This window comes from Solea solea, chromosome 6, assembly GCF_958295425.1.
Source record: "Solea solea chromosome 6, fSolSol10.1, whole genome shotgun sequence".
In the NCBI taxonomy this organism is placed as follows: Eukaryota; Metazoa; Chordata; class Actinopteri; order Pleuronectiformes; family Soleidae; genus Solea; species Solea solea.
This window is the reverse complement of record NC_081139.1, coordinates 10,974,294-10,997,557: the sequence shown is the minus strand read 5'-3', so window position 1 is coordinate 10,997,557 and position 23,264 is coordinate 10,974,294. Positions and strand designations below refer to the sequence as shown.

Genomic DNA, 23,264 nt, shown 5'->3' with positions numbered 1-23,264 from the left:
GATTTCTTTCATTTTCTACACACTCTGGTTAAAATTCCTACTACCACTGGTGGTGCACATACTATGGAAATAAATTTGCTTTGCTTTGCCTGAAAGACAACACGTGGTGAACTTAGTTGACATCCGAAGCCAAACTCCTGTAATCAAAGAACACTGTTGTTAAAAAACTTTTTACTGCCTGAAGGCGTTTTCAGTGGTACAATAGCAAAACCGGTTAAATTAGTTACCTGTAGATGGCACTCTCAACAGGTCTTCACCTGCTCACATGAATTACTGCTGTTCTCCCACAACAGGTGGTACAGGTTTGATTGTAACAGCCAATATGAAACTGCTGACATTGCAGCTTTAGTTTGATTTTATTAAAACTAAAGGATGGGATACTTTTAGGCTTGAGGGTAGAGGACATAAATTGCATTGGAGCAACACGGGCAGTACTAACAAAATACAACTTAGTCATTGATTCAGTGTTAATTTAATCATACAAATGCTTATTATAGATACAGGGGGAAAAGCTTTATTTTGACAAATATCTCTTCATGTAAATGTGCTATTTCAGGAGGATGTAAACTTTCATCTCATCTACTCACAATGCCACCCGTCAAGTCCATACATAGTCACAAACTAAAACATGTATATGAATCCAGCAATATTCCTCACCATCTTATGCTTTCTCTCTCTCTCTCTCTCTCTCTCTCATACACAGACACACAATGCAAACAAGCGAGAGCACAAGAAAAATAGCACACACACACACACGCACACACGCAAAACTTCATGACTAAAAGAGGCAACACAGAACAGTGTATACTGTTTGGGAGGAGAACTCAGCTGACTCAGTGCAAACACAAACAGATGCGACAGAATGCTGGTGAATTTCACTGGTGTACACACAGGGTCATGGAGGAAATGAACTCCGGATAAAATGAATAACAAAGATTTGAGCAATTTAAACAAAGAAAACTTTCCTTAAATAAAAAAAAAAAAGATAAACTTTTTAATGAAACTCCCTTTGAGCAAAAACAAATTAACACTATTACAGAATTCCATCAACAACCTTTCCCATTTTATTTATAAGCCAAAAATATGATGAAAGTGATGATGATGATAGTTTGACAATCAACCATAATGCAAAGCTGGTGTGACAGAAGATGAACTCTTCCGCAGATATGTGATACTTAAATAAACGAGCCAATTTATTTTTGAACAAGTCTTAAAAACTTTCAAAACTACATTTAAGTCTGTGAAGAACATTTTAGGCAGATTACCAAACAAACCACTGAAACCTTTAGGAGTCCACCCCAAAAAATGTTTTGTCTCCGTCTTTCCTGATTTACAGTGGACAGCTTTGTGCAAATAGCATTCATTTTCATATTTAAATCGACTTATTACAATTAAAACTACAACTTCTCTTGACCATGTACTCAAAGAGATGCTTATGGATGGTTAACCTCTCACGTCTCTACTGATCTGACCGATGGAAGGGGAGACACGTTCAGTTATAAAACATCTCTGTGCTACTGGTGTCACTAGGTCTGTTAGTTCTTAACAGTTCTCAGACTCGACCGGTTTTACCATTCATGTGCACATTCGTACTGCACATTAATTGTATTTGCAGCTGTTTTTTCCTATCACAAAACCATTCACGTGCAGTCAGGAGCAATTTGGGATTAAATGTACTCCACAGGGACACATCAGCCTGTAGCCTAGAGGCTAGACCTTTCGGTTGGAAGACAACCCAGGCACAGCTGCCCATTATATACAGAGAAGTACAGTAAGAGGTGAAGGATCATCATCTCCCACCTCCACTGGTGACCTTTCACATGGATTTAATAAAGTTACATGCAGCCTCAGGTGAATCCAACTACAAAAAGCACTAGGTATGGTAACAAACGCAGTCTTGACAACCTCACAGAGAGAAAAAAAACCTGGTTCTTCACACTGGTCAGTTAGAGCTGAAGAGGCATCTAGGCTGAGAGGTGAAAGTGCAAGATTCTACAACCAAGTCCAGGAGCCTTGCTCTCATCTTTACTTGTGACAACCACGGCCCGGATCACAAACATTCTATCTCAGACAAGTTGGTCATTTGATTTTTTAGCACCACCTGCTGGTTGTAAATGTGTGAGTCTGCAATGCACAATGTGACAACAAACGTAGGGCAATAAGTGAGTGGGTTCATCCAACAATACATCAAAAAAGGTACACACCCAGTAACGTTCTTTCAATATTAATGTTTGTGAACAGGCCGGTCGTCCTTTGCCCAAGTAGTATACACCATCTTTATGTGTTTAAATCCAGCAACATACAAACACACACACACACACACACACCTATACAGCACACATAACATAGACAAGGACTCAGAACCTCCAGTCAACCTAGATGAGTCAGATGGCTTTTTCAACACTTCCTCACCAGTTATCAGTCCACTCCATCTACATCACACGTTACCAGCGCAAACTCAACTCACTTGGATCCGTTTACAGTTTAGCATCTATTTAAAGAAACAAAAAAAGTAAAAGAAAAAAAAACACCCTTTAAAAAAAACAAAAGAACAAACACATACACACATGTCGTCCCATGCAGCCTGAGTCAAGCACCAGCAGACGGTGTCATTTCATGACAGCATAGATTAGTGTCTTGGTTCTCTGGAATTCATCTTTGGAAAAGATATGGTTCCTATAATATAATAATAACAATAATAATAATAATAAGGTTCAAATTCTGCGAGTAAGGGTTTTGGGAATGTGTCCGTTAAATTTGTAAAAATGGCATGTATCGGATTATAGGCTGAACTCTGAGGCTGAGACTTCATTCATATTTAGTACCATTAAAAATGAGGATTGTAAAATACTGGAACTAGTGTTGATTTCTGAATTTGAAAGCATTTTTTTTTCAACCAAATGGCAAATACAAAAATGTTGGGGTGAGAAATGCTGAAGTATAATGTAAAACATATTACGTGACCCCAGTCAGCAATCATGGTTCAAAAACTCCAAACATTTTAGTCTTAAAGGAGGAACACCAGTTACATCAGTTGCTTTTGCGCAATACATATAATACAGATTCAGATATTGGTGGCAACTTCTATCTCTCGCATAAATTACATTAATCTCAACCACAAAGAATTTAAAACATGAAAAGTAAAACATTTGACCTCAAAGAATGTTGCTAGGGCAGTTTCTCTTTGTGGGAAACAAATTTATCATGTTTTTGTTGTTTGAACCTTTGTCAAAATTGGCCTAAAACCAAAACCTGTAAATGTGAATCACATTAAAGGACATGAAAGCATCAAAGAAAAATTCCAGCAACAAAATCTCCAGACACTTCAATGCGACAGACCTGTAACTGCTGGTCATATTTGGGTCACACTCGCTGCTCACGTCAGCATTTAATTAATAATCACAATTAATATTGAGCTCTGACTCTTCCCACTTGGCACTTAATAATAATGAAGTGTATGAAAACAGATGTGACTCATGTCTCATACCAGCCAGTTGTTGAGGCAATCAAACCCAACATTTAATAATTATATTGGCATATGATAAACCTTCAAATAGCCAAATCATCCATCTTTAGTTCTCCAATGATGTGAACGCTTTCAAAACATACATAGTGTATAGGAATGCGTCAAAAGCACATCAATTTATCCAAGATGTGGAACTATTCTGCAACCTCTAACTGTTAGAAATCACCGTTATTCACCAGAAACGTGTGTGTGTAAAACTTGTGTAAGGCTGTCATCTAGAGGTTTTTGGAAAAACTCTGCACACATCAAATAAAAACCACTTTGTGTGGTGAATAACAGATCACACTTCACCCCCACACACACACACACACACAAGACATACAGTGCATCCCACAAAGGCCTCAAAATTATCCATGATCATGGTTACGTTCGAAAGCCTGACAAATTCAGTTACCCATGTGAAAACCAACTTCTACGTAGATTGTTAAGGGTTGATTATCACTTTTTTCAGCTGTGTTGTCTGGTGTAAATAGAACAGTCGTGTGCATCTATTTGAAAGGGTTTAGAGCACTAGATGAATGAGGCATTCACACATGCGAGTCCAGGTGTTGATGTCAGATGGGATGTTTCACTGTAGCAGATGTATTCCATCATCTCGCTCTCATTTGTGTTTCTGTGGAAAGGGCCATGTTCTGAGGAGAGTGTGTCATGACTCAATATAAAACAACTGTCCACCCCCCACCTCCTTTACATTAAAGACTCCCAGGGTGTTGATCTCATCATCCACCATGGGGAGGGGGGTCTTTCTGTCATTCTAGCTCTGGTCAAATGGATAGGGTCCATGAATGCCCTGCAAAAGAAATATAGAGAACAGATATTGGTACATATCTTGTGGAAAGATTCTGTGAGGTGTGTGCTGCAATTACCATCAGCTTCTGGACAGGAACTGAACCTGCTATACCTGCTAACACTTTTCAATCAATGAGATTTATGAACGTCCTGACTAGAGCTGAAACAATTAATCGATGAATCGACTATTAATCAATTACTAACTTAATCCACAACTATTTTGATAACAGATTAATCGATTCAAAGCTTTTCATGATTAAAAAAAGATTTACGATAGGTTAAGCTTCTTAAATGTGAGCATTTTCTTAATTTCTTTGCTCTGGATAACAGAGAAATCATTAAAAGTTAATCATTTTGGTTTGTGGACAAAACAAGACATTTGAGAACATTTCCAGGTTTGACGAACACCGATCAACACTTTTTTTAAGGTTTTCTGATATTTTATGGACCAAACGATTAATCAAGAATATAATCGACAGATTAATCAATTATGAAAATAATCAATAGTTGCAGCTCTTGTCCTGACTGGCTAAGGAAGCCACCATATGATTTTCAACAGACCATTTCAACCACCATGGTTGTTACTACTGTATAATTCAATAATTGGATGGCCACACCTGAAAGATAATAAGAGTTGTTTACACTGACAGGGAGCTGCAGTAATAATCATTCATGTCAAACAAGAGTCTATTCAGCTGAACAGTAGGAAGAGTCAGACGGTGGTCACAGTATAGTTGTCTCTGATATTGATTAGATGATCAGTAAATACTGCCGCACAGTATCATTTGATTAAAATGATTATTACACATCAGATACTGATAAATGAAGAAGAAATTGGAAAATAAGTTGAAACGTTTGACATTTTCTGACACGTTTTTAAATCTCAAAACAACACTCAGGTTCCCATATTGACAATCAAACAGGTTTTGCAACTTTAAATTGTTCTTCCAATTCATAATGACTATTAAAACAGTTTACCTATAGTGCTACACATCCAAACATAGCGTGTGACTACATTCATGCTCAACATGGAAAATTGTGCTCCGGTTTCTAGGCTGTTTTATGTCATGATGTTTCAGATGTTGGTTTTGGGGGCCTATACAGTACATTCTGCAATCTGTAGTTTAATTAATTGTGTGTATATATATATGTATATATATATATATATATATATATATATATATATATATATATATATATATATATATATATATATATATGTATACACACACATATATGTATATGTATATGAATATATATATATATATATATATATATATATTCATATATATATGAATATATACATATAATATTATGGATTGGGAGGACAATGTAAGGAAGTTGCCTCATATAACATAGGAGATCATTTTTTTTTTTTAAAACAGACGGTTGAAAGAACGAATGAAATGAAATAAGGTGTTAATAAAAGTAAAAAATATAACCTGGTTGTAATTACATAACGATATCAACACCAACTCATACCACTAACAACAAGTGATCATAATTAGCTGTAGTTTAACCTACAGCTGCTGATGTCACTGTGAAAGTTTTTACTTCTCTGGTTCCTGATAGCCTTCTGAAAGTTTATTTTTAATTAAATCAGACAGGGATGGGGGCTTCTCACCATTTAAGGCTTTCAGCCAGACAAATGAAACATTTCCTTGTTCCTCAGAGGAGGAAAAATTTTGTAAGATGGGAAAATCCCCATTCCTGTCTTGTTTGCAGCAGACGATCAAACATTCCCCTTCCATTAAAGCCTTTCACTTAACCCAACATAACAACTCCTGACTGTAACAGTGGTTGCGTTTGACTTTTAAGTTGTAAGGGTTTGTAAAGATTCCGTCATAGTCACAAAGTCTATCTAATAGTATCACTTTTTTGAAGTGCAACCCGACCACAATGATATTTATAGGGCTTTTTGTTTTCAGGCACAGAATTTAATTCAATGCTTACATTTTTCCACCATGACAGCAGAGGGAGGCCACTAAAACGTTACAGTGCGATGTCCCTGCAAATATGAACGATGCAAAAAAATTGGAAGGCTGACTTTCTGTAGCCTGTCCTGAATGGAGGGACTTAAACTTGGTGCTCACTTCAAAATAAAACGCATCAAGGGAGGGAGAGATGGGGACTGCTGCAGAGGCGATTGTCATTAGGTTCAGACTGGTCAGGGAACATTTCTCTGAGGGAAGTGATCACAAGTCAGAAAGACTCTCTGAATGTGGGATTTCACGATCCTGCAAGCAACCGCTTCACCAGGAGGAAAGCCTTCATTCCGTAGCTCTTCAATGCACTGTCAGCACCCGGAGAGCGAGAGGCATTGAGTGCGTTGGCAAGGTCGGAGATGATGCCCAAATGCTCTGAGGGGAATCTTTTTTTGATACATGGTGTTGACTCCGTGATGTACTCTGTGCAAAATTGAGATGGCCTGCGTGAGAGGCCGGTCTATTACAGGTCAGTGGCGCCGTGCCAACAAGATCATATTTAATTATACAGGATTATGGCTGAATTATTTGTAGTTACTGTAGATCGCCCTCAGTGTTCAATCTGTCAAAATGACCGATTGGCTTTAGATTTAGATCCGTCGTGGTAGAAAAAAATCTGTCAACGATGGAGAATTCTCGGACAGACTGGGACAGACTGGGAACATTCAGGTGCAGAGAACCCATGCAAACGCCACACAGAAAGATCCACAAGATGTACCACAGCAGCAAAGTATGTCTGTCAGGAGGCCGGGTAATATGAAGAGAGTGGTTTTGTGGAATAGAAAATCTTAAATTGTACGCATACATACCTGACCATAAGTCACAACAGAAAGATTGGTTTGGAGTCCATTTGAGGCCCTATTTACAGCATTATGAGACAGTCCATTTTCATCTTGCTGGATTGGCTCTTGTGTACGTTCCCAGGCACCGCCTGGCTCTCTGAAGCTGTTGTCAGTGGCATCATGCTTGTTCTTCTGTGGCGAAGCGAAGGGGTTGAAGTCTCCTTGCACGTTGCGTTGGGGTTGAGTGTTGAATTCTGTCTCGAAGGACGATAGCTGTTGGGTCACGCCGAGAAGACCGCCAACTTCTACACTAAGAATCACCCAGATTACATCTGCGAAGACGAGAACATACACAAACATGGACTGACTATATGACTGACACAAGAAACAGACATGCACATTTCTTTCTTTCTGTTGTTATACATTATAAAGCATGTTTTTAGTTTTATGTCAAACAATAAATTTAAGGATTTGACATTAGCCTCAGAAAAAGTTTGATAGCATGAGGAGAAAACAGATTCACATAATAAAAGAACAAGAAAGATATAAAAGTACTTATAATACAAATAATATTAAAAATTTAACACATTGGTGATTTCCTACCTCCATAGAATAACCCAGTGGCTGTACACATCCTCCACTGACCCTGGTACATGCCAGGATTTGTGGGACTTCGCATCTGTACACTAACATCTGATATTTCCTGTGGGTCTAGGGACTTCACCATAACTGTGTTTACATGCCCAAATTGATCGCCACCAATGTACTTAAGACAAACCCCAGGTGGCCACGCCTCTGCACCTGTGACATAGAAAAGTGGGTTCAACAACAAAACCATGTCATGTGCTTATTAAATTACACAAAATTAGAAACAATACTAATTGTTCTAAAAGCTGATGGCCTGGCATGTGACATGTTTCATACCCGTGTTCTGTATCCTCCAAGTCTTTGTGAATGGAGTATCTGGAGGGACAGACTCTCCTTCCCCAATTGTCACATCTTCAACAAAAGACATGGACGGTGTATTGACAATGGGACTTTCAAAGTCATAATATGCACCAATAGCAGCCTGAAGGTTCCTGTTAGAAGAGAAAAGGGAAAAAATTGATTTGACATCAGTATTGGACATTGACTGTGGCCATGTGATTCTTAATTTAAATGCTTTACAAACCAGCACCTGCTGAGTAAGAGGTCTTTACGCTGGTGTCCCCAACTAACACAGCTTTTCTGATCAGCTTCTTCACAAACTATGAACAACATTTATTATATAATTGTATTATATTCGGTGACTCTCCTTACAAACAATGTATCAAATGCAAAAACAGTATATAGTTAGTGAACAGTGGAGTAGAGGTCTACCCAAAACCAAGGACTTGTGAGTTGACCTGGGACTAAGCTTAGGACTGACAGCAGACACTACGTCATACAGCAAAGTCAAGATGTTTACATTGGGGATCTCATTGTACTTCCTGAAATTGGTGGACTCAAAAGAACAGACACAAATGGGGAACTAAGGCCATTATATTCTAACTTACATGACAGGTTTTTTTTTGTTTTTTTTTTTAAATCAGTTGAAGGCTATTCTAAATGGACACAGTCCAGGTAACGCACTCTTTAGGTCAGTTTCCCCCAAAAGACATTTAAAGTGCCACACTCAACCACACACTAAGGTGACAGAAGGGAGTACATGAAAATACATGAATAAATTCCGATTCTACAACTTCCTGACACGAGAGATATTGCACTAAACCCTTCTTAACTGGTAAAGTTCTGTGTCTGTCTATGTCCAGAGCCTCGGGAGACGTTATATAACTGCCACACACTGAGAAACACTGAAAACTGATTTGGCAGGACATTTAAAAATGACAATTTACAGTATATATTAATATCTTTAGTTATATATATCTGAGGTAAATGCTGATTCAGAGCTGGAGGAGAGGGTTGATTCAGTTGCAGCTTTGTAACAGACATGATTGAATGTCTTCTGATGATTTCCAACAGGCTGTATACTTAGAGGTGTAATGCTGCCCTCCGTAGTAAGAAGTTCTCCATCACAGTTCTTTAGCCTCTCATCTTCATCTCATCCTCTTCATTACAGCTCAAAGCTTTTTACATACAGTTCAAAGTTCCTCTATGCAGCTCAAAGTTCTCCACCCAACTCCTCAGCCAAACTTCTCCTTCAGTCTCATCCTCCACTACGAACAACATATCCATAAATTACAGATATTTAATCTTCATTACAATATTTGTTAACTAACTGTGCCCATTTCTGAGTTGTTTTAGATCCTGTACACCACAGTCAAAGATTATATTTAAATGAATTCTGGCACAAGAATAAATCACAGCTCTACAATTAAATAACCTCACATTGATAGAGATCACCTCCCACCTGATGATGTCATCTTTCCTGTATGACGACTTTACTATCCAAACCGAAACTTGAATATTTGGGTGGATTTCTCCCTTTTAAAAGAGATGTAATGAAACCCCCTCCCCCGGGTATTGATCAATTACGATATTGGTTTCAGTTGATCAGGGACACTAAGCCCACTTGTTGTCAGCTGATGATAGCCGTTGATCACGACTGGTTACGTCATCAGGCTAACGTGAGCGTAGTCTCCAGATAGACATAGCACGGCTTTTAACATTATTATGTAACATGGTTGATAATCTACGCTGAGAACTCCATGCGCTTTTATTAGCTGGCTGGCATCGTTAGCTAGCTTGTTCTTTGCTTTTCCGACCACTTAACCAGAACGTCAACTCACGATCCGGACAAACTTTAACGTTTCACTTCCGTTTGCCCCTGAACCACTTGCTGGGAGTTAGCTGCCATTCCCCATGTCCTATCTGGACAACACAAACTAGTGAGCATGCCTCCATTTTTTAGCGTGTTAACGTGCCATAACGGGCTAATTCAACAGCTACACAAGAGCCACTGCTGTCCGTCAACAGGGCCCTCACATCCCCGCACTCACCAGTTTGTCATGTCCAGGAAAAAGGCGCAGCCAGCGGGGTTGAGCTGGAAGCCCAGCAGTCTCTGAAACTCCGAAATGAGGACGTCCTTGTCCGTGGTGCCCATGCAGCTGAACTTCTGCATGAGCTCCGCGTCCACGTCCATGTCTGTGCCCTCCATGGGCGGCGGGTGTCCCGCGGCGGAGACGGGATAGTGCGGGAGGGAGGGAGGGAGAGAGGGGGATCCTCTCTCAGTTGAGTTCGAGGCCTTGTCCAGACATAACAACCAGCTTAACAACAACAACCGTCAATGCGCATGGCACCACCAGGGGGACGATGTTTGACGTTGCAACCATTGCAACAGCCCGCGCTCCACCTTCGCCAATCACACGGTGGGCGTCGACGTCATCTGTTGCTATTTGCAGCCATCTTTTCATTGGGTTATCAATAAAGCCAAACTGCTTCGCTCCAGTTCCGTATGTGATATGAATGAATTGAAATATTGGGTTCAACATTTTTATTAAATTATTTTTGAATTATGGCATTTTTATTGCCTATGAGAATAAAGGTTAAGGGACATATTTATGTTATGGCAGCCATTGTTTCCCTGCTTTGAGGGTCTGTGGCAATGAATAGTGACATATATGTATATATATGTGTGTATATATATATATATATATATATATATATATGTACACATACACACACACACATATATATATACATATAGACATACATATATACGTTTTTTCCTCGTTTATTCAAGATATGAACAAATGTGTGTATATATATATATATATATATATATATATATATATATATATATATGACATTTGCATTTGAATGTGATATACACATGAACAAATGCAAAACCTGACTTTGATCAGTTCCATTTGTGTTATTGGTTTATTCTGAAATGTGTACCCCCAACAAAACCTAAATAAAAATATATATTTGTCAATGTATTGCTTGTACAATTTATTTAAAAGAAACACAAACAACAAATACCTTTGGTTATTTGACATTTCCGGTTGCAACCTTGCACCGTTGCACAATTTGCAAGCGGAACTAACTCGGTTGATCTAATATCCGGTAGGAACATTTATCTGTAGCACCGCAGTCGCGCTCTCAAAGGAGGCAGCCTCGAAACATGCCGAAGTAAGTCTGTACATTTTTGCATTTGTTAGCGTTTACACGCGGACTTTCACATTTTATATCATCACATATTAATAGTATTTCAGTATCTCAAGTAACAAAGGCGGGAGTTTGCACTTTAAAAGCTGACGAGACAGACGGGTTTGTTAAGAGCTTTGTTTGGGCTGTGTCTACGTGCTGGAGTTAACCTCGATTCATCATCTAAAGACCAACCATAGTGAACTGATATTAAGTTATTTTATCACTAAATGACGAACCTTCATCGAGTATTACTCACCAAACATAAAACATCTGGAATGTCCTAAACAAAGTAACCGTAAGATGCATTTCATCGCATGTGTTGCAGTTTTCTTCTGTATCGCACGGTCGAACAAATCGACCTTCTAGGTGTTTTTTGTGAGAGTTTGCAAAGATGTTGAGATGAACCTAAGCACACGTGTTTTAAAAAAAATCTTCCTCTAAATAATATTTAATGTGTGGACAAAATGGTAGAAACGGTTATATGTAACGAAATACAATGTAAAAACAAGGCAGTATATATCTTAAACGATACAAAAAAACAACACTACTGCTATATTCATTAAGCAAAATAAGTCATTGATAATTGTCCTTTTACGTACTATTTTGTTTGTTTCATGCTCATTTGTCTCTGCATCACATGGCTGCATCGTTTCCTTCACCAGAATATAGGAACATCACATAGCTGCATGGTTTTCTTCACCAGAATATAGGAACAATTCATCTCCTGAGTCATCTCATTTATAAAACAAAATGTAAAATCTACCTTTAAAGCCTCCAAATCAGTTCTCTTTCCAGGTACATGGACGGAAATGAGGTGCAACATATTTAATCTCACTTCAAAAATAGCAAATTCTAAGTGAGACTCCCTTTGCATGATTCTGAATTGAGCTGCAAAAAATAATTAAAAATAAGCAACAGCTGTTTTTTTTCTCAATTTAATTACTTAACAAGAACATTTCTAGTTGTATTGTCTCATACTGAGCATTTGATGTATGTTTACCGCTCAGAATTAAAAAGAATAGATAAATAGCTCAGGAATATTGATAAAAATTCTGCATTTTTTGACTTATTGACAAAACCCTTGAAGTTCATAATATAAATGGCAAGTTACTTGATTTTTAAGACCTGTATCACCACTAAAATCTCATGGTGCTTACAGGCAAACTAACAAACTGCAACTGACAATTATTTTCTCAATTGATTAATCTGTCGATTATTTTCTCGATTATTCGAGTAATTGTTTGGTCCGTAAAATATCAGAAAACGTTAAATGTTGATCAGTGTTTGTCAAACCTGGAAATGATGATGTTCTCAAATGTCTTTTGTCCACAAAACTAAATGATTCAGTTAACGATTTCTTAGTTATCGGGAGCAAAGAAGCCAGAAAATATTCATATTTAAGAAGCTAACACGATCAGAAATCTTGTTAAAATAATGAAAAAAGCCTCAATTTGATGATCTAAATAGTTGACAATATTCAATTAATTGTTTCAGCTCTATGCTGTTAAAAACAATCTCCAGTTATAAAATTACACCTAACTGTACATCTTTTTGTCTTCAGACTGAAAGATGCTACTGTGGCTATGATTGCACGCCTTCCAAGCAGCTGCAACACCATGATAAAATAAGTAGCTGGGAAAAAAGAAGATATACATTTGGCATACTTAATACAGTCGTAGTATTTTCACAGCTAATTTGTTGACAATTAAACCAATAGTTTAAGTTTGTTTGCAAAAAATACCTTTTTAGAGTTAATATTTGGACATCTGATCTCTGCTATGTTTGTCTTTCCTTTGTTTCGGTGACATTTGTTTCGCCTATCGTGTTATTCAACCAAACCAAGTATATTGGTTTATAAAGTGTATGCATGTTTTTGAACAAGCCATATTTGCAAACTATTTGTTCTAACCTTTTTTAATATTTTGCAGGTTTTATTGTGATTACTGTGACACCTATCTTACACATGACTCGGTAAGTTGTGTTTGTGTTCACAACTATGAATTATTGAAAAGCATTAAAGGGTCTCTTTGTTGCTATTGGCTCCGTTTAATATCCTCAAATGTATTCTTTCCCCTTTCTAGCCATCGGTGAGGAAAACCCACTGTAGTGGCCGCAAACACAAAGAAAATGTCAAAGACTACTACCAGAAATGGATGGAGGAACAGGCACAGAGTCTGATTGATAAAACAAGTAAGAAATCCATTGTCTCAGTTATTATTATTATTATTATTATTATTATCATTACTGAATTAAATTAGAAGTAAAAGACGCTGTTAGCTGTTTATGCAGTATACAATACTTTTTAACTCAACCCAGAGACATCTATGTCCTCAAGGACTGAACAAGATCAAAATAGACATTTTATTGGAGGCAAAGCTCAGTTTTTTTTTCAGTCACACCTTTGGGATACTTTGCTCAAATGTGGAATTAAAATGAAAGTGACCTCTAGTGGTATATAAATAAACTATAGTTTAATTTATTTGTGCAGTCAACTTTTCACACTCCTAATATGACCACAGTATGCTTTAAATTTCCATAGCAAATTTAATGTTGGAATAAAGCCTGTTTCATGGCCCACACAAAGAATGCTTAAGTATGCTTAAGTAAGTTGATGCTAGAGTAAGGTATTGTATGTGTTTCACAGACTAAAAAAGGACATGAGGAAGATAAATGTAGGCCTCATACCATGTCATCAAGTTAAGACAACTAGATGATTACTTACTCTGCTTTGCTTAGTATTTTTCATTAAGTGTCCTTACACACCTAATGTTACAATGGACTGGAGCATTGCATGGCATTTTTTGCACTACATAGTGTAATCTTCAGTGATATCTCAAAGAAAGATCCCATGTGCACTTTCTCCTGTTGTGTTTTCAGTATACAGAGCAGAAAACAAATAGTTTAATGTCTGCATGCTGCACATTAAATCTTTAAGTGGATTAATTTACATGGATGTTTGTATATTAATGTGTTGGCTTTTCTCCAAATAGCGGCTGCTTTTCAACAAGGAAAGATACCTCCCACACCATTCCCTGGTGGTCCTCCTCCAGGTAACCAAGTCCACTGTCTTTCATTTTTCCAGTAATTTAATTTACTGCAACACAGAATAGCTTTATATACAGTATTCGATTCCTGTATTAACAAAGTTGTAAAAGCGTGAACAACCAATTTCACACCAGGGTGTTAGCATTAATGACCAAATCCATATCTCTGAGTGGGCATGTGCTAAGCTTAACACGGGGCTCTGTTACTGCCATTTGTTTTTCCAAACTTTAATTGTCTAATTTCTTCAAAAAGGTATGCCGATATGCTGGTTGTATTGTTTATTCAGAAGTCACTACAACTAAATTGTTTTTTAAATTTATATTACAACATAATTTATGACGATGCATGTTAATTAAATTAAAATTCACTGTACACTAACCTTTGATGCATACAATACAGGTGGTCCTCCTCGCCCAGGCATGCTACCAACACCCCCGATGGGAGGTCCTCCAATGATGCCCATGATGGGACCTCCACCACATGGGATGATGCCCGGTGGACCAGGTATGATGCAATTCATTAGATGCATTTCCACTGCAGGAACCTTTTCCCCTGAAGGACAAGATCAATCTCAGATTAAATTGTTTTAGTAAACAAAAGAAGAATTTATGTGAACACTGCCCTCATACGAGTGAAAACAGACCCCAAAGCTAAAACAGTAAATATTGTTTCATGTCATAATGGTGGGCTCATGTATGAGTTGCTTGTGGAAAATAAAGTGGTAGACAATGAATGAATGAATGAATGATCTCCATTCAAGGTGAATGAGAAGAGTTTCAGTCGACACCTCCAGTGTTTTGTTTTTGTCCGTTTTTGTTAATGCACGTTTGTAATATTCAATGTAATGTTCATATTCAAAAGTCAACATGTTCCTTATTTCTAAGGTTTCTAGTAATTATTCTAATTAGCACCCCATCAAATTCAGTATCAGTAATGTTTATATCACTGTTACTTTTAGGAGGCATGAGGCCACCGATGGGAGGACCCATGCAGATGATGCCAGGACCACCACACATGATGCGTCACCCTCGACCGATGATGATGCCAGTCAGACCAGGCATGATGCGCCCAGACAGATAAGAGCGAATGGATTTCCGTCAGTCTATGTTGCCATGAAGAAAACACAGTCAAACAAGGACACTTGGTTTTGTCAATATGGCTTTTTATTCTCAAATGTCCAGTTTCTTCAGTTTCCACCCTGAAGTTTCTCAAGTAATTGTCATTTTTTGTATAATTACTTTATTTTCTGCTTGATTTATGGTATTTATTACTATTTGCCTCATGAGAAAATAACTTCAGATGCCCACCTTAAGGACTTGTTTAATTAAACACCCTCCCCTGTGATAGAATCCAGATCAAAATGTTTGCCTCAGTCTGACAAACTGCTCATCCCACATAAAGAGTGGTTTGATTGTTGTTTTTATGTGCGACCTATATTTTTACTTTGTTTTAGGTTTTGGTGTGTTTTTTTTCATTTCATTGACAAATAAAATGGAAAATTCAAACCTTTTGATTCTGGATTGTTCTTCCTCCTTTTTAATGACAGACATTTTGAAATTGGAAAACAGCTGTGGATGAAGTGGCATACTCTGTAGTTCTCAAAGATTTACTGTAAAACCTGAGAGACCTGCATATGTGACAACACACTACATTAGTGGTAGCTGTTATACAGCTTTAACGTTAGCACTGCTTCTGAACAGAAATGCTCTCAATTTGAACTAACACTGCCACCTAGGGTTTTCACTTTACTAAGTAGTTGTGACATGTTCTTTCTGCCTTAATGTGTGAATGCATTTGTCAAGTGGGTTTGCCCTGTGATAGAGTAGTGATTTGCACTGACAGGACCCTTTAAGTATCACCATCCAGAGGAACCAGGGCCTCACAATCAGAAAAAAACAGATGTTGAAGGTCTTGGGTTTCTGGACATATGAGAGGGTTGACCCAGCCCTTATTACTGTAATCAGTCTAGCGTGTGTGAAGAGTTACAGCTGTTATGTAAGACTCTGTGGCTGTTGATGAATCATTATCGCGAGTAACATTTGTGTGTGTGTACAATGCTTTGATACCTTCTTCCAGCTGAATTGCACTGTTTCTTTAGGTGGAAGCAAAAATGTCAGCCCATAGTTATGAAAATGTCTCAACAGATGGAGCTAGAGAGTCATACTGTGCTGCAATTTGGACCAAGACACTGGAATGATGTGTGATTTTTGTGGTTCCATTGACTGTTGAAAATGTCTTTGTATATATTCTCATGCTCTCAGGGCATTTCTGAGGCTTTGTTTAAAGTATTTCACACAAAAAAAGAAACTCAATTGTTTGGCGGCAATAGCCTTATGCATCATGCTGTGTTTGCCAAATATACTTGTGGAATCCACAGTGATGCAGTGCTGCATCAGATCATTTCCAATGAAATTTCCTATAAACCTCTGCAAGTGTAGCCTGGAAGGAATAAAGGTGGGGTGTTTATGATAAGAGCCCAGTTGAGGAAATACTGTAAGCTTGAATCAAACTTATGGGAAGAATAACAAAAATGAATGGAGAGTTTTGTGTGGACATTGCATCATCATCATAGACATTAACTTTTTAGTTAAAAAATTAAACTGAAAAATCATAATTCAACAGTGAGTGAGTGACACCTGAATGATTATTTTTGCTTTTTGGCTGGGAGTTCAAAGTTCTGTTAACTTATATCTCTAACTTGTAAATTAATGGACAACTAGCTTTTATCATTCTCTCATTGTTCTCTACAACCATGAACCTTTTTCCACCACAAAAACTTATAACCATTAGAGAATCAGTTCATCACAGTAAATCAGTTTGTTTTTAATCATTTTTTGGTAGGGACGGGCATTTTAAGCAAAATGTATATAATGGGATTATAACAGATGAGAGCTGGTCTTAGCTGGGCTAAGAGGACCCGCTAACAAGATGCATTCAAAGGCCGTGGTCAATTTCATCACTTGTGTAGTAGCTTCAAAAGGCATTCATGAAAACTCTGAAATTTCTGAAAACAGACATGCAGTCCATTAACTGAATGCTTTTATCAGTTATTTTTATCAAAAAAAATGTCAGTGTTGTCTCTTTTGATATAATTATGGATAGTCAGACCTTCTTAATACAATCAAACAGATAATGGAATATTCATGACTATTCATCACTATTACCATGTAATTGAATGGATATAATTAAATTGTCAAGTTGACATGTTCAGCTCTTAAACCTATGGGTTCACAACTCGTAGTTGTTCACTCAACTCATTAAAGTAGAAAGCATTATTATGTCATTGTTTTGTCTTGTAAGGTTTTTGGTAAATTGAAAGAATCAAAATCAAATTATTATTCTGTGAGAGCACTTTTTTTTTTCTTAAACGTTCATTGTAACGAACATCTCTGAGAACTTGGCACAGATTATCTGTGGATTTAGCCTGTCTGTCTTTTTTGCCTCGCCTTATTTATTCCCAGACTGACACTGTGATGTTGAGTACATGGCTCTGTGGGGCCCATAGACCATTATCTCGTCTCAGAAGAAGATCTTTAGGGTTTTTTCATGCTGCAGAATACATTTTGGACTGATCAGATGCACCCTTGATGGTGCTGTATGATGGATAAGGATCTTAACGTCCTTACTTTAAAGATGCAAACCAAGAGAAAGACTCAGTAAAGCTTTAGAGCTGAGGGGAGCAGCGCAGCAGTCTATAATTCTCTGAGCAAACCCTCTTAGTCATGTGATTTATTGTCAGTACAATGGTCCTAAATAGTCTCACTCTAAAGTCTTATTGAAGATTGCTTTTGATTTTATGCCTCTGCATTAGCCACAGCCATAGTTGTGTTTTCAGGGTTTCCATTTGTCCAATTGTTGTAAATATGCTATCTGAAGATTGTCTCAAAGGAATTTGTTCAAATTTGGCACAAATGCCCCTTAAGATTTAAGGATAAACTAATTACTTTTTGGTGCACCTGTGACATCAGCAACCTTTTTTTCCCTTGTGAATTCATTATCCTAAAAACTGAAATTTGGCACAAAATGCTCACTTAAACTGCTTTCAGAACACAGCAGGAAAATTCACAGCGTACCAGTGGGCGAGTGTCCCGTGTCCTGAATACTTAAGCCATGTGGTACCAATCACCCGGAGGTTCCACACATTCTCCTGCTGCTGTGAACATGTCCGATTAATCAAGGTGACCTCATACAGCATGTTTCTGGCTTCTTGAACATTTAATTCCTTCATGTGCAGGTGGTCTAAAAAAAACATGTGTAGACTGAAACTGAACTGCATGGCTGGGTGGAAATTTTTAATGGGGCTCACTGCCTTGATATTCCTGTCATACAAGGGAACGCATTAATGTCCTGAATATCAACAGCGAGGGCTCAAAGGAGCAGCTCTCACAAAGTAGCACTGCTCCCCCTCAGACTCATCAACAAGGCCCAGAAGGAGAGAGGCTTAAGGTGGACTGACTGTTGATTATGTTTATCCCAAAACATGCCTGACTGCGATTGACAACCAACCACATCCAGATTTACTCTCTTCAGTGCATCGCTCTGGACCCTGTGTTCATGATGATGCATGGTCTTGCACTTGGCAATTTTAAACACTCAATAGCCGCAGTTAAATGAAAAAAAAAAAGATAATCTCCTGACTGTCCTTCAAAGCCAATTGGTCCATAACTGTATAAAGACTGGGAGGATGTTGGTCATAGGGAATGATTACATACGGCTGCTCGTTGTGCTATTGATGGAAAAAATCAAAGAGAAACAAAGCAGTTTGTGAGGCAAAGATTTTGGTACTTGTCTTTTTTCCAATACTCTCTCTCCATTTCCTCCTCTGTTCTATCTCAGCTCCTCCTCCTCTCTCCAAGAGATGCCCTGCTACACTACCCTGTAATTTAATCCATTTAGTCATGGCTCAAGATCAATATCCATTTTCCTTGGCCTCTGGGAGAGTCTCTTGAATCTGCTTGTTTCAAACTGTAAATGTGTTGGCCAGTAGGGGTTCCCATGGGCCCGCGGGCCAATACAGGTGTAGTATAACACAGTATCTGGAAAAAAAACAAAGCAAAGCTTGCAGCTAATCTCCCACTAACACTAACAGTAGGTGTTTTTTTGAGATCTTGATATGCATTTTCACATTTTAACAAAATGTCTTCTGCTTGACTTAACATCTATGGTGGCCTTTCTTCTAGAACATAAATGGATTATTCTCCTCTTGAACGCCTGCATGGTTAGCAAATGAATGACATCAAATCTGCTTTAATCAAGGCTAATTTGATTAGTTTTGACTCTGATGTGACGAGGGAGAAAGATGGAGTTATTATTTCTATTTCCTCCGGGATCAATTTACTGTTGGCACAATGTTGTATGCTGGGACAGCAGATGTAGACCTCTTTACTGTGCTGCAATGCCAAGGTTCATTGACTATAGAGCATGCACATGATGCCATTAGCTGAAGTTTGTCGATAGCTGCCACAGGGCGATCATTTCAAGCGCACACAACATTGTTAGCTGGCCTACTTGAGTTTAAAGTGTGTTGAGTCCGCCCTGAGGAGTCCTGCCACCGGCCAGCTGTACAGTCCTCTGACCCTGACAGTGATTCTCCTTCACCTGCTCCATTGCACTGAGCATCGCCATGTTTTATAAATAACCGTGTTAAATATTCATCTGTCAGCATTTGCATCCAAAGTATTTTGCACTTCACAGCTGAGATTCAGAAAGTCAAAATGACATGCTAAGAATTTCCATAACTATTGACCGACAGTTTTAAATAAGAGTTTTAAATTAGTTTTTTTTTTCTTTGTAGCACAAATTTTGTTTTATAACCTAAATTCTTTCAAAATGAGTGAAATTCCTGTATGTTTATTTACATCTATGTCGTTATTGTTTATGTAAGTTTTTTAGACAGACACAATAAAGTCAATTATAACTGCATCAGTCAATAGTCATGAATCTAATTTAAATTATATATAGTCACATTTATATCTGCTTGGACAAAGTACCTCATAATATTTCAATTATTTAATACAGCACCTCAAAAACACTAAAGGAGTCCATGGTCCTCTGATCATATCACATACTCTTCTTCAGCAGGTTTCTGTTATCAAGAATCAACTGTGAGGCTTTCAGATTAGAGAATGAATTAAAGTTTTATAAAAAACTACAATTCGTAGGTGAAAAAAATTCACCTACGAATGGGATTGTTTTGTCAAGTATGTTACCTTTTTGTGTATTCATTGACAAAAAAGGTCACCCTGAGCAATGAGTAAGCTTACAATTTATTGTTTGTACAATAACGAAAATCAGACAACAAAGTTAAAAAGTAAAATAAAAGTGTCAAAAAAGAATATGAATTAAAATGTAGATTTTTATTCTTTGATTGTATTATATATTCAAATCAATCAAAAACTATGTTTCCATGTAGAATTATTTTTGCAATTAAAGATAAAAAGTTCAAATAAACAGGAAGATGACACTTTTATATTCTTTGTGTGTTCACTATATGTTTTTGTTTCCCCTAATTATGGAAATCTACATCTTTCCTGCAACTTCACCTCCAAATAAAGGAATTCATGCAATCATGAGATTTATTTTGTCTTTTTAGATTGAATAGTGTTTCTGTACTTAGAGTTTGCCCCAGTTTTGTTCCAGTAAATTAAAATGAACCACTACAGCTATAAATATATTATGGGCACCATCAAAAATCAATATATTTCTTCTTAAGATAACAGCATTAGCTCATTTGCGTAGTAAAGGTAACCACCACCTTCTACTACGCATGCACAGTATTACTTACACCTATAATTGCTGAAATGGCTGTGGTGTGTCTTGTTCCCTTATTGCTGTTAATATTGTATTCTAATATACACCTCACTGATATGTCTATTTATAAGGGATGCACAATATTATCTGGAAAAGGAAAGACGTATGTATATATCAGCATCGGTTGTCTGCCGATTGCTTGCTGCTTAACACATTTTTGTTGTCTAGATGAAATTAGCTAGAGAACTTTAAACCTTATGTTCTTAACTTGCGTTGCAATGCTGCAGGCAGATCTGGCAGCTGACGGAAGCTACGAGCTGAGAGTGGGGCCCTTGAGAATGGATGATAACATTAGTCAACAACTATAATTTAATGAGGACCCCCTTAAATTTTATGACCTGCTATGTACAGGAGACTGCAACAACATCCTGGAAACCTACTAAAGCGGCCCCATGCCGACAACTTGCTACCAAAAGGTATGAACCATGAAGTACATTCATGGTTTGAGGAGTACAGCGTGGTATGCATGTGTGTCTTCCTCGCTGCTTTTCCATGCTTTCTGAACTAGTGAAAAGGACAATATTATGTAGTTCCAAGAGCAGTTGTGAAGTTATGAGTTTCCACAGAATGTTCAGCCATCAAAGAAATGAAGATTGAGCCTCATGCCTCTCACTCATGTGTTCCTCAGTCTTTCTTCTCAACAGAAGCCGCTTAGTCTTAAAACCCTTCAGCTCAGCTTTTTCCCAGTCATACAGAAGCAGAACATTTTTAATCCAGAATGACGATTGAGAATCTGCAGTTTTATCTGTAATGATCATGAAAGATTACATGCAAACAGAGGCGTTGCTCCAATCAGTTCTTTTGCAGGTTGCCTGCAAAACTGGCTCAATTGTCCCTTTTTTTCCAAACTGGAAGCTGCCTCTTTCTGCTTATCTCCTACAGAAATCTCTGTTGTTCCCTTCTGTCAGTAAGCACCCAAGGTGGGATTGAAAAACCCATCATCTGTTTCTATCTCATTCATGCATGTAATGGTGTTTGATATAAGGACTCATGCTTTGTTTGAAATAAGCAAAACCTGACTCTAACAAAGTACTGCCATTGTACTTTCTCTTCTTCCCTCTTTGTTTTGACACAGATTTGTATCAGTTACTTCTCTACAAACGAACTGTGATCTTAAAACAAAACCAAAACCAGTTTATTATTACAGACTGAACCTTGTAAGGTAAAGAAACAAAATGTGCATAAAAGAATATTTTCTGTCATAAAAAGATAAGGTGAATTCAGGCAAAAAACAAACTCCTGTAATGTCATCTTTTTTATCTGATATGGTCATAACAGCAAGCCAGGACTGTATATAAGAGTGCAGCTTTGACTTCTACTCTAGCAACTAGTGAAAGTGCTTCTAAAATGTGCATCATAAGGAGTCAAGGGCAGAGTCTATTTTTAAAGGGGGAAAGGATTCTTACTCTCTGAAAAACAGATTTAGCAATAGCAATAAATGTTTGCACATAAAAGCCAGAATCTTGCCATTGTACACTTTTTAATGTCAACAAACATGCAAGTCAAAACATTGGTGTTTTAACTGCTCGTGTTTCTTTTTGGCTGAAATGAGATTGACTTCAATGTGGATGGATTTTGAAAAATGGCATCTCGTGAAAAATAATGTCTTTCACGTGAAGAAACAAAATGTCACAGGGTGAAAACACTCGGTAAGTAATTGCGTCAAGTCATTGCATTATGAAAGTGGATTGTCTTGTGCATTGCTTCCAAGAATGTTTTTTTTTTTTTTTCCCACACTCTCAGCTGAATATGTTGAGCACATCTAATTGATTCATGACTGCCAATATGATGGTCATCAAATTGTCAAGGGCAGCTGTTACGGAGGTTTGTTGAAAGTGACCAGTCTCTTTCAGCATTATCTGTTGATTAATTACCTTGCCTTGTCGTTCAGACTCTACCTGCTCTCTTCTGTGCCTCTCTGCATGCTTTGCTCCTTTCCCTTTGTCTCTTCTTCCCTGAATTTAAATGTGTCCTTACGCACCCCACCGCCAGCACATCTTATCTTTGATGACACATTGTTGATTAAAATGCAGTGGATTGTACATTAAATAAACTCTTTTTTTAAATTCTGCGCCAACTAAAATTAAACAGAGGATGTGTCTCTATACAAAACATGGAGCTGTGATCATTGTTTTCATTGGAAGCATAGCACAGAGCAAAACACAGGAAGCTCTGCATGACCTCAACAATCGCTTA

At 37.7% G+C, this 23,264-nt stretch overlaps 2 protein-coding genes across 3 annotated transcripts; one reads left to right on the top strand and one right to left on the bottom strand.

Annotated features, from left to right (window-relative positions):
* Positions 1–453: 453 nt before the first annotated feature.
* ilrun (inflammation and lipid regulator with UBA-like and NBR1-like domains) lies at positions 454–10,606 on the bottom strand. 2 transcript variants are annotated; one of them, XM_058631708.1, is made up of 5 exons: positions 10,061–10,590; positions 8,007–8,161; positions 7,686–7,883; positions 7,110–7,414; positions 454–4,316 (listed from the first exon to the last, which is right to left on the bottom strand). In XM_058631708.1, the coding sequence occupies exons 1-5, from the start codon at positions 10,216–10,218 to the stop codon at positions 4,281–4,283; spliced, it is 852 nt and encodes a 283-aa protein (XP_058487691.1). In that variant the 5' UTR covers positions 10,219–10,590; the 3' UTR covers positions 454–4,280. The 2 variants fall into 2 exon arrangements, with proteins under 2 accessions (XP_058487691.1, XP_058487690.1); XM_058631707.1 differs by lacking the exon at positions 454–4,316 and adding an exon at positions 5,641–6,723 and having other exon boundaries at positions 10,061–10,606.
* Positions 10,607–11,099: 493 nt separating this feature from the next.
* On the top strand, positions 11,100–15,763 carry snrpc (small nuclear ribonucleoprotein polypeptide C). The gene is made up of 6 exons (XM_058631654.1): positions 11,100–11,195; positions 13,142–13,184; positions 13,295–13,403; positions 14,204–14,263; positions 14,658–14,762; positions 15,217–15,763. Exons 1-6 carry the CDS (start codon positions 11,188–11,190, stop codon positions 15,336–15,338), a joined length of 447 nt encoding a protein of 148 aa, XP_058487637.1. The 5' UTR covers positions 11,100–11,187; the 3' UTR covers positions 15,339–15,763.
* Positions 15,764–23,264: the final 7,501 nt, after the last annotated feature.

Coding starts and splice junctions, on each gene's coding strand:
- ilrun (XM_058631707.1), bottom strand. CDS start 10,218: ATGGAGGGCACAGACATGGACGTGGACGCGGAGCTCATGCAGAAGTTC. Junction 8,162..10,060: donor TTCCTGGACATGACAAACTG/GTGAGTGCGGGG, acceptor CTCTTCTAACAG/GAACCTTCAGGCTGCTATTG. Junction 6,724..7,109: donor CTGTTGTGACTTATGGTCAG/GTATGTATGCGT, acceptor AATTTTGCACAG/AGTACATCACGGAGTCAACA.
- snrpc (XM_058631654.1), top strand. Junction 14,264..14,657: donor CCCTGGTGGTCCTCCTCCAG/GTAACCAAGTCC, acceptor CATACAATACAG/GTGGTCCTCCTCGCCCAGGC. Junction 14,763..15,216: donor GATGATGCCCGGTGGACCAG/GTATGATGCAAT, acceptor TGTTACTTTTAG/GAGGCATGAGGCCACCGATG.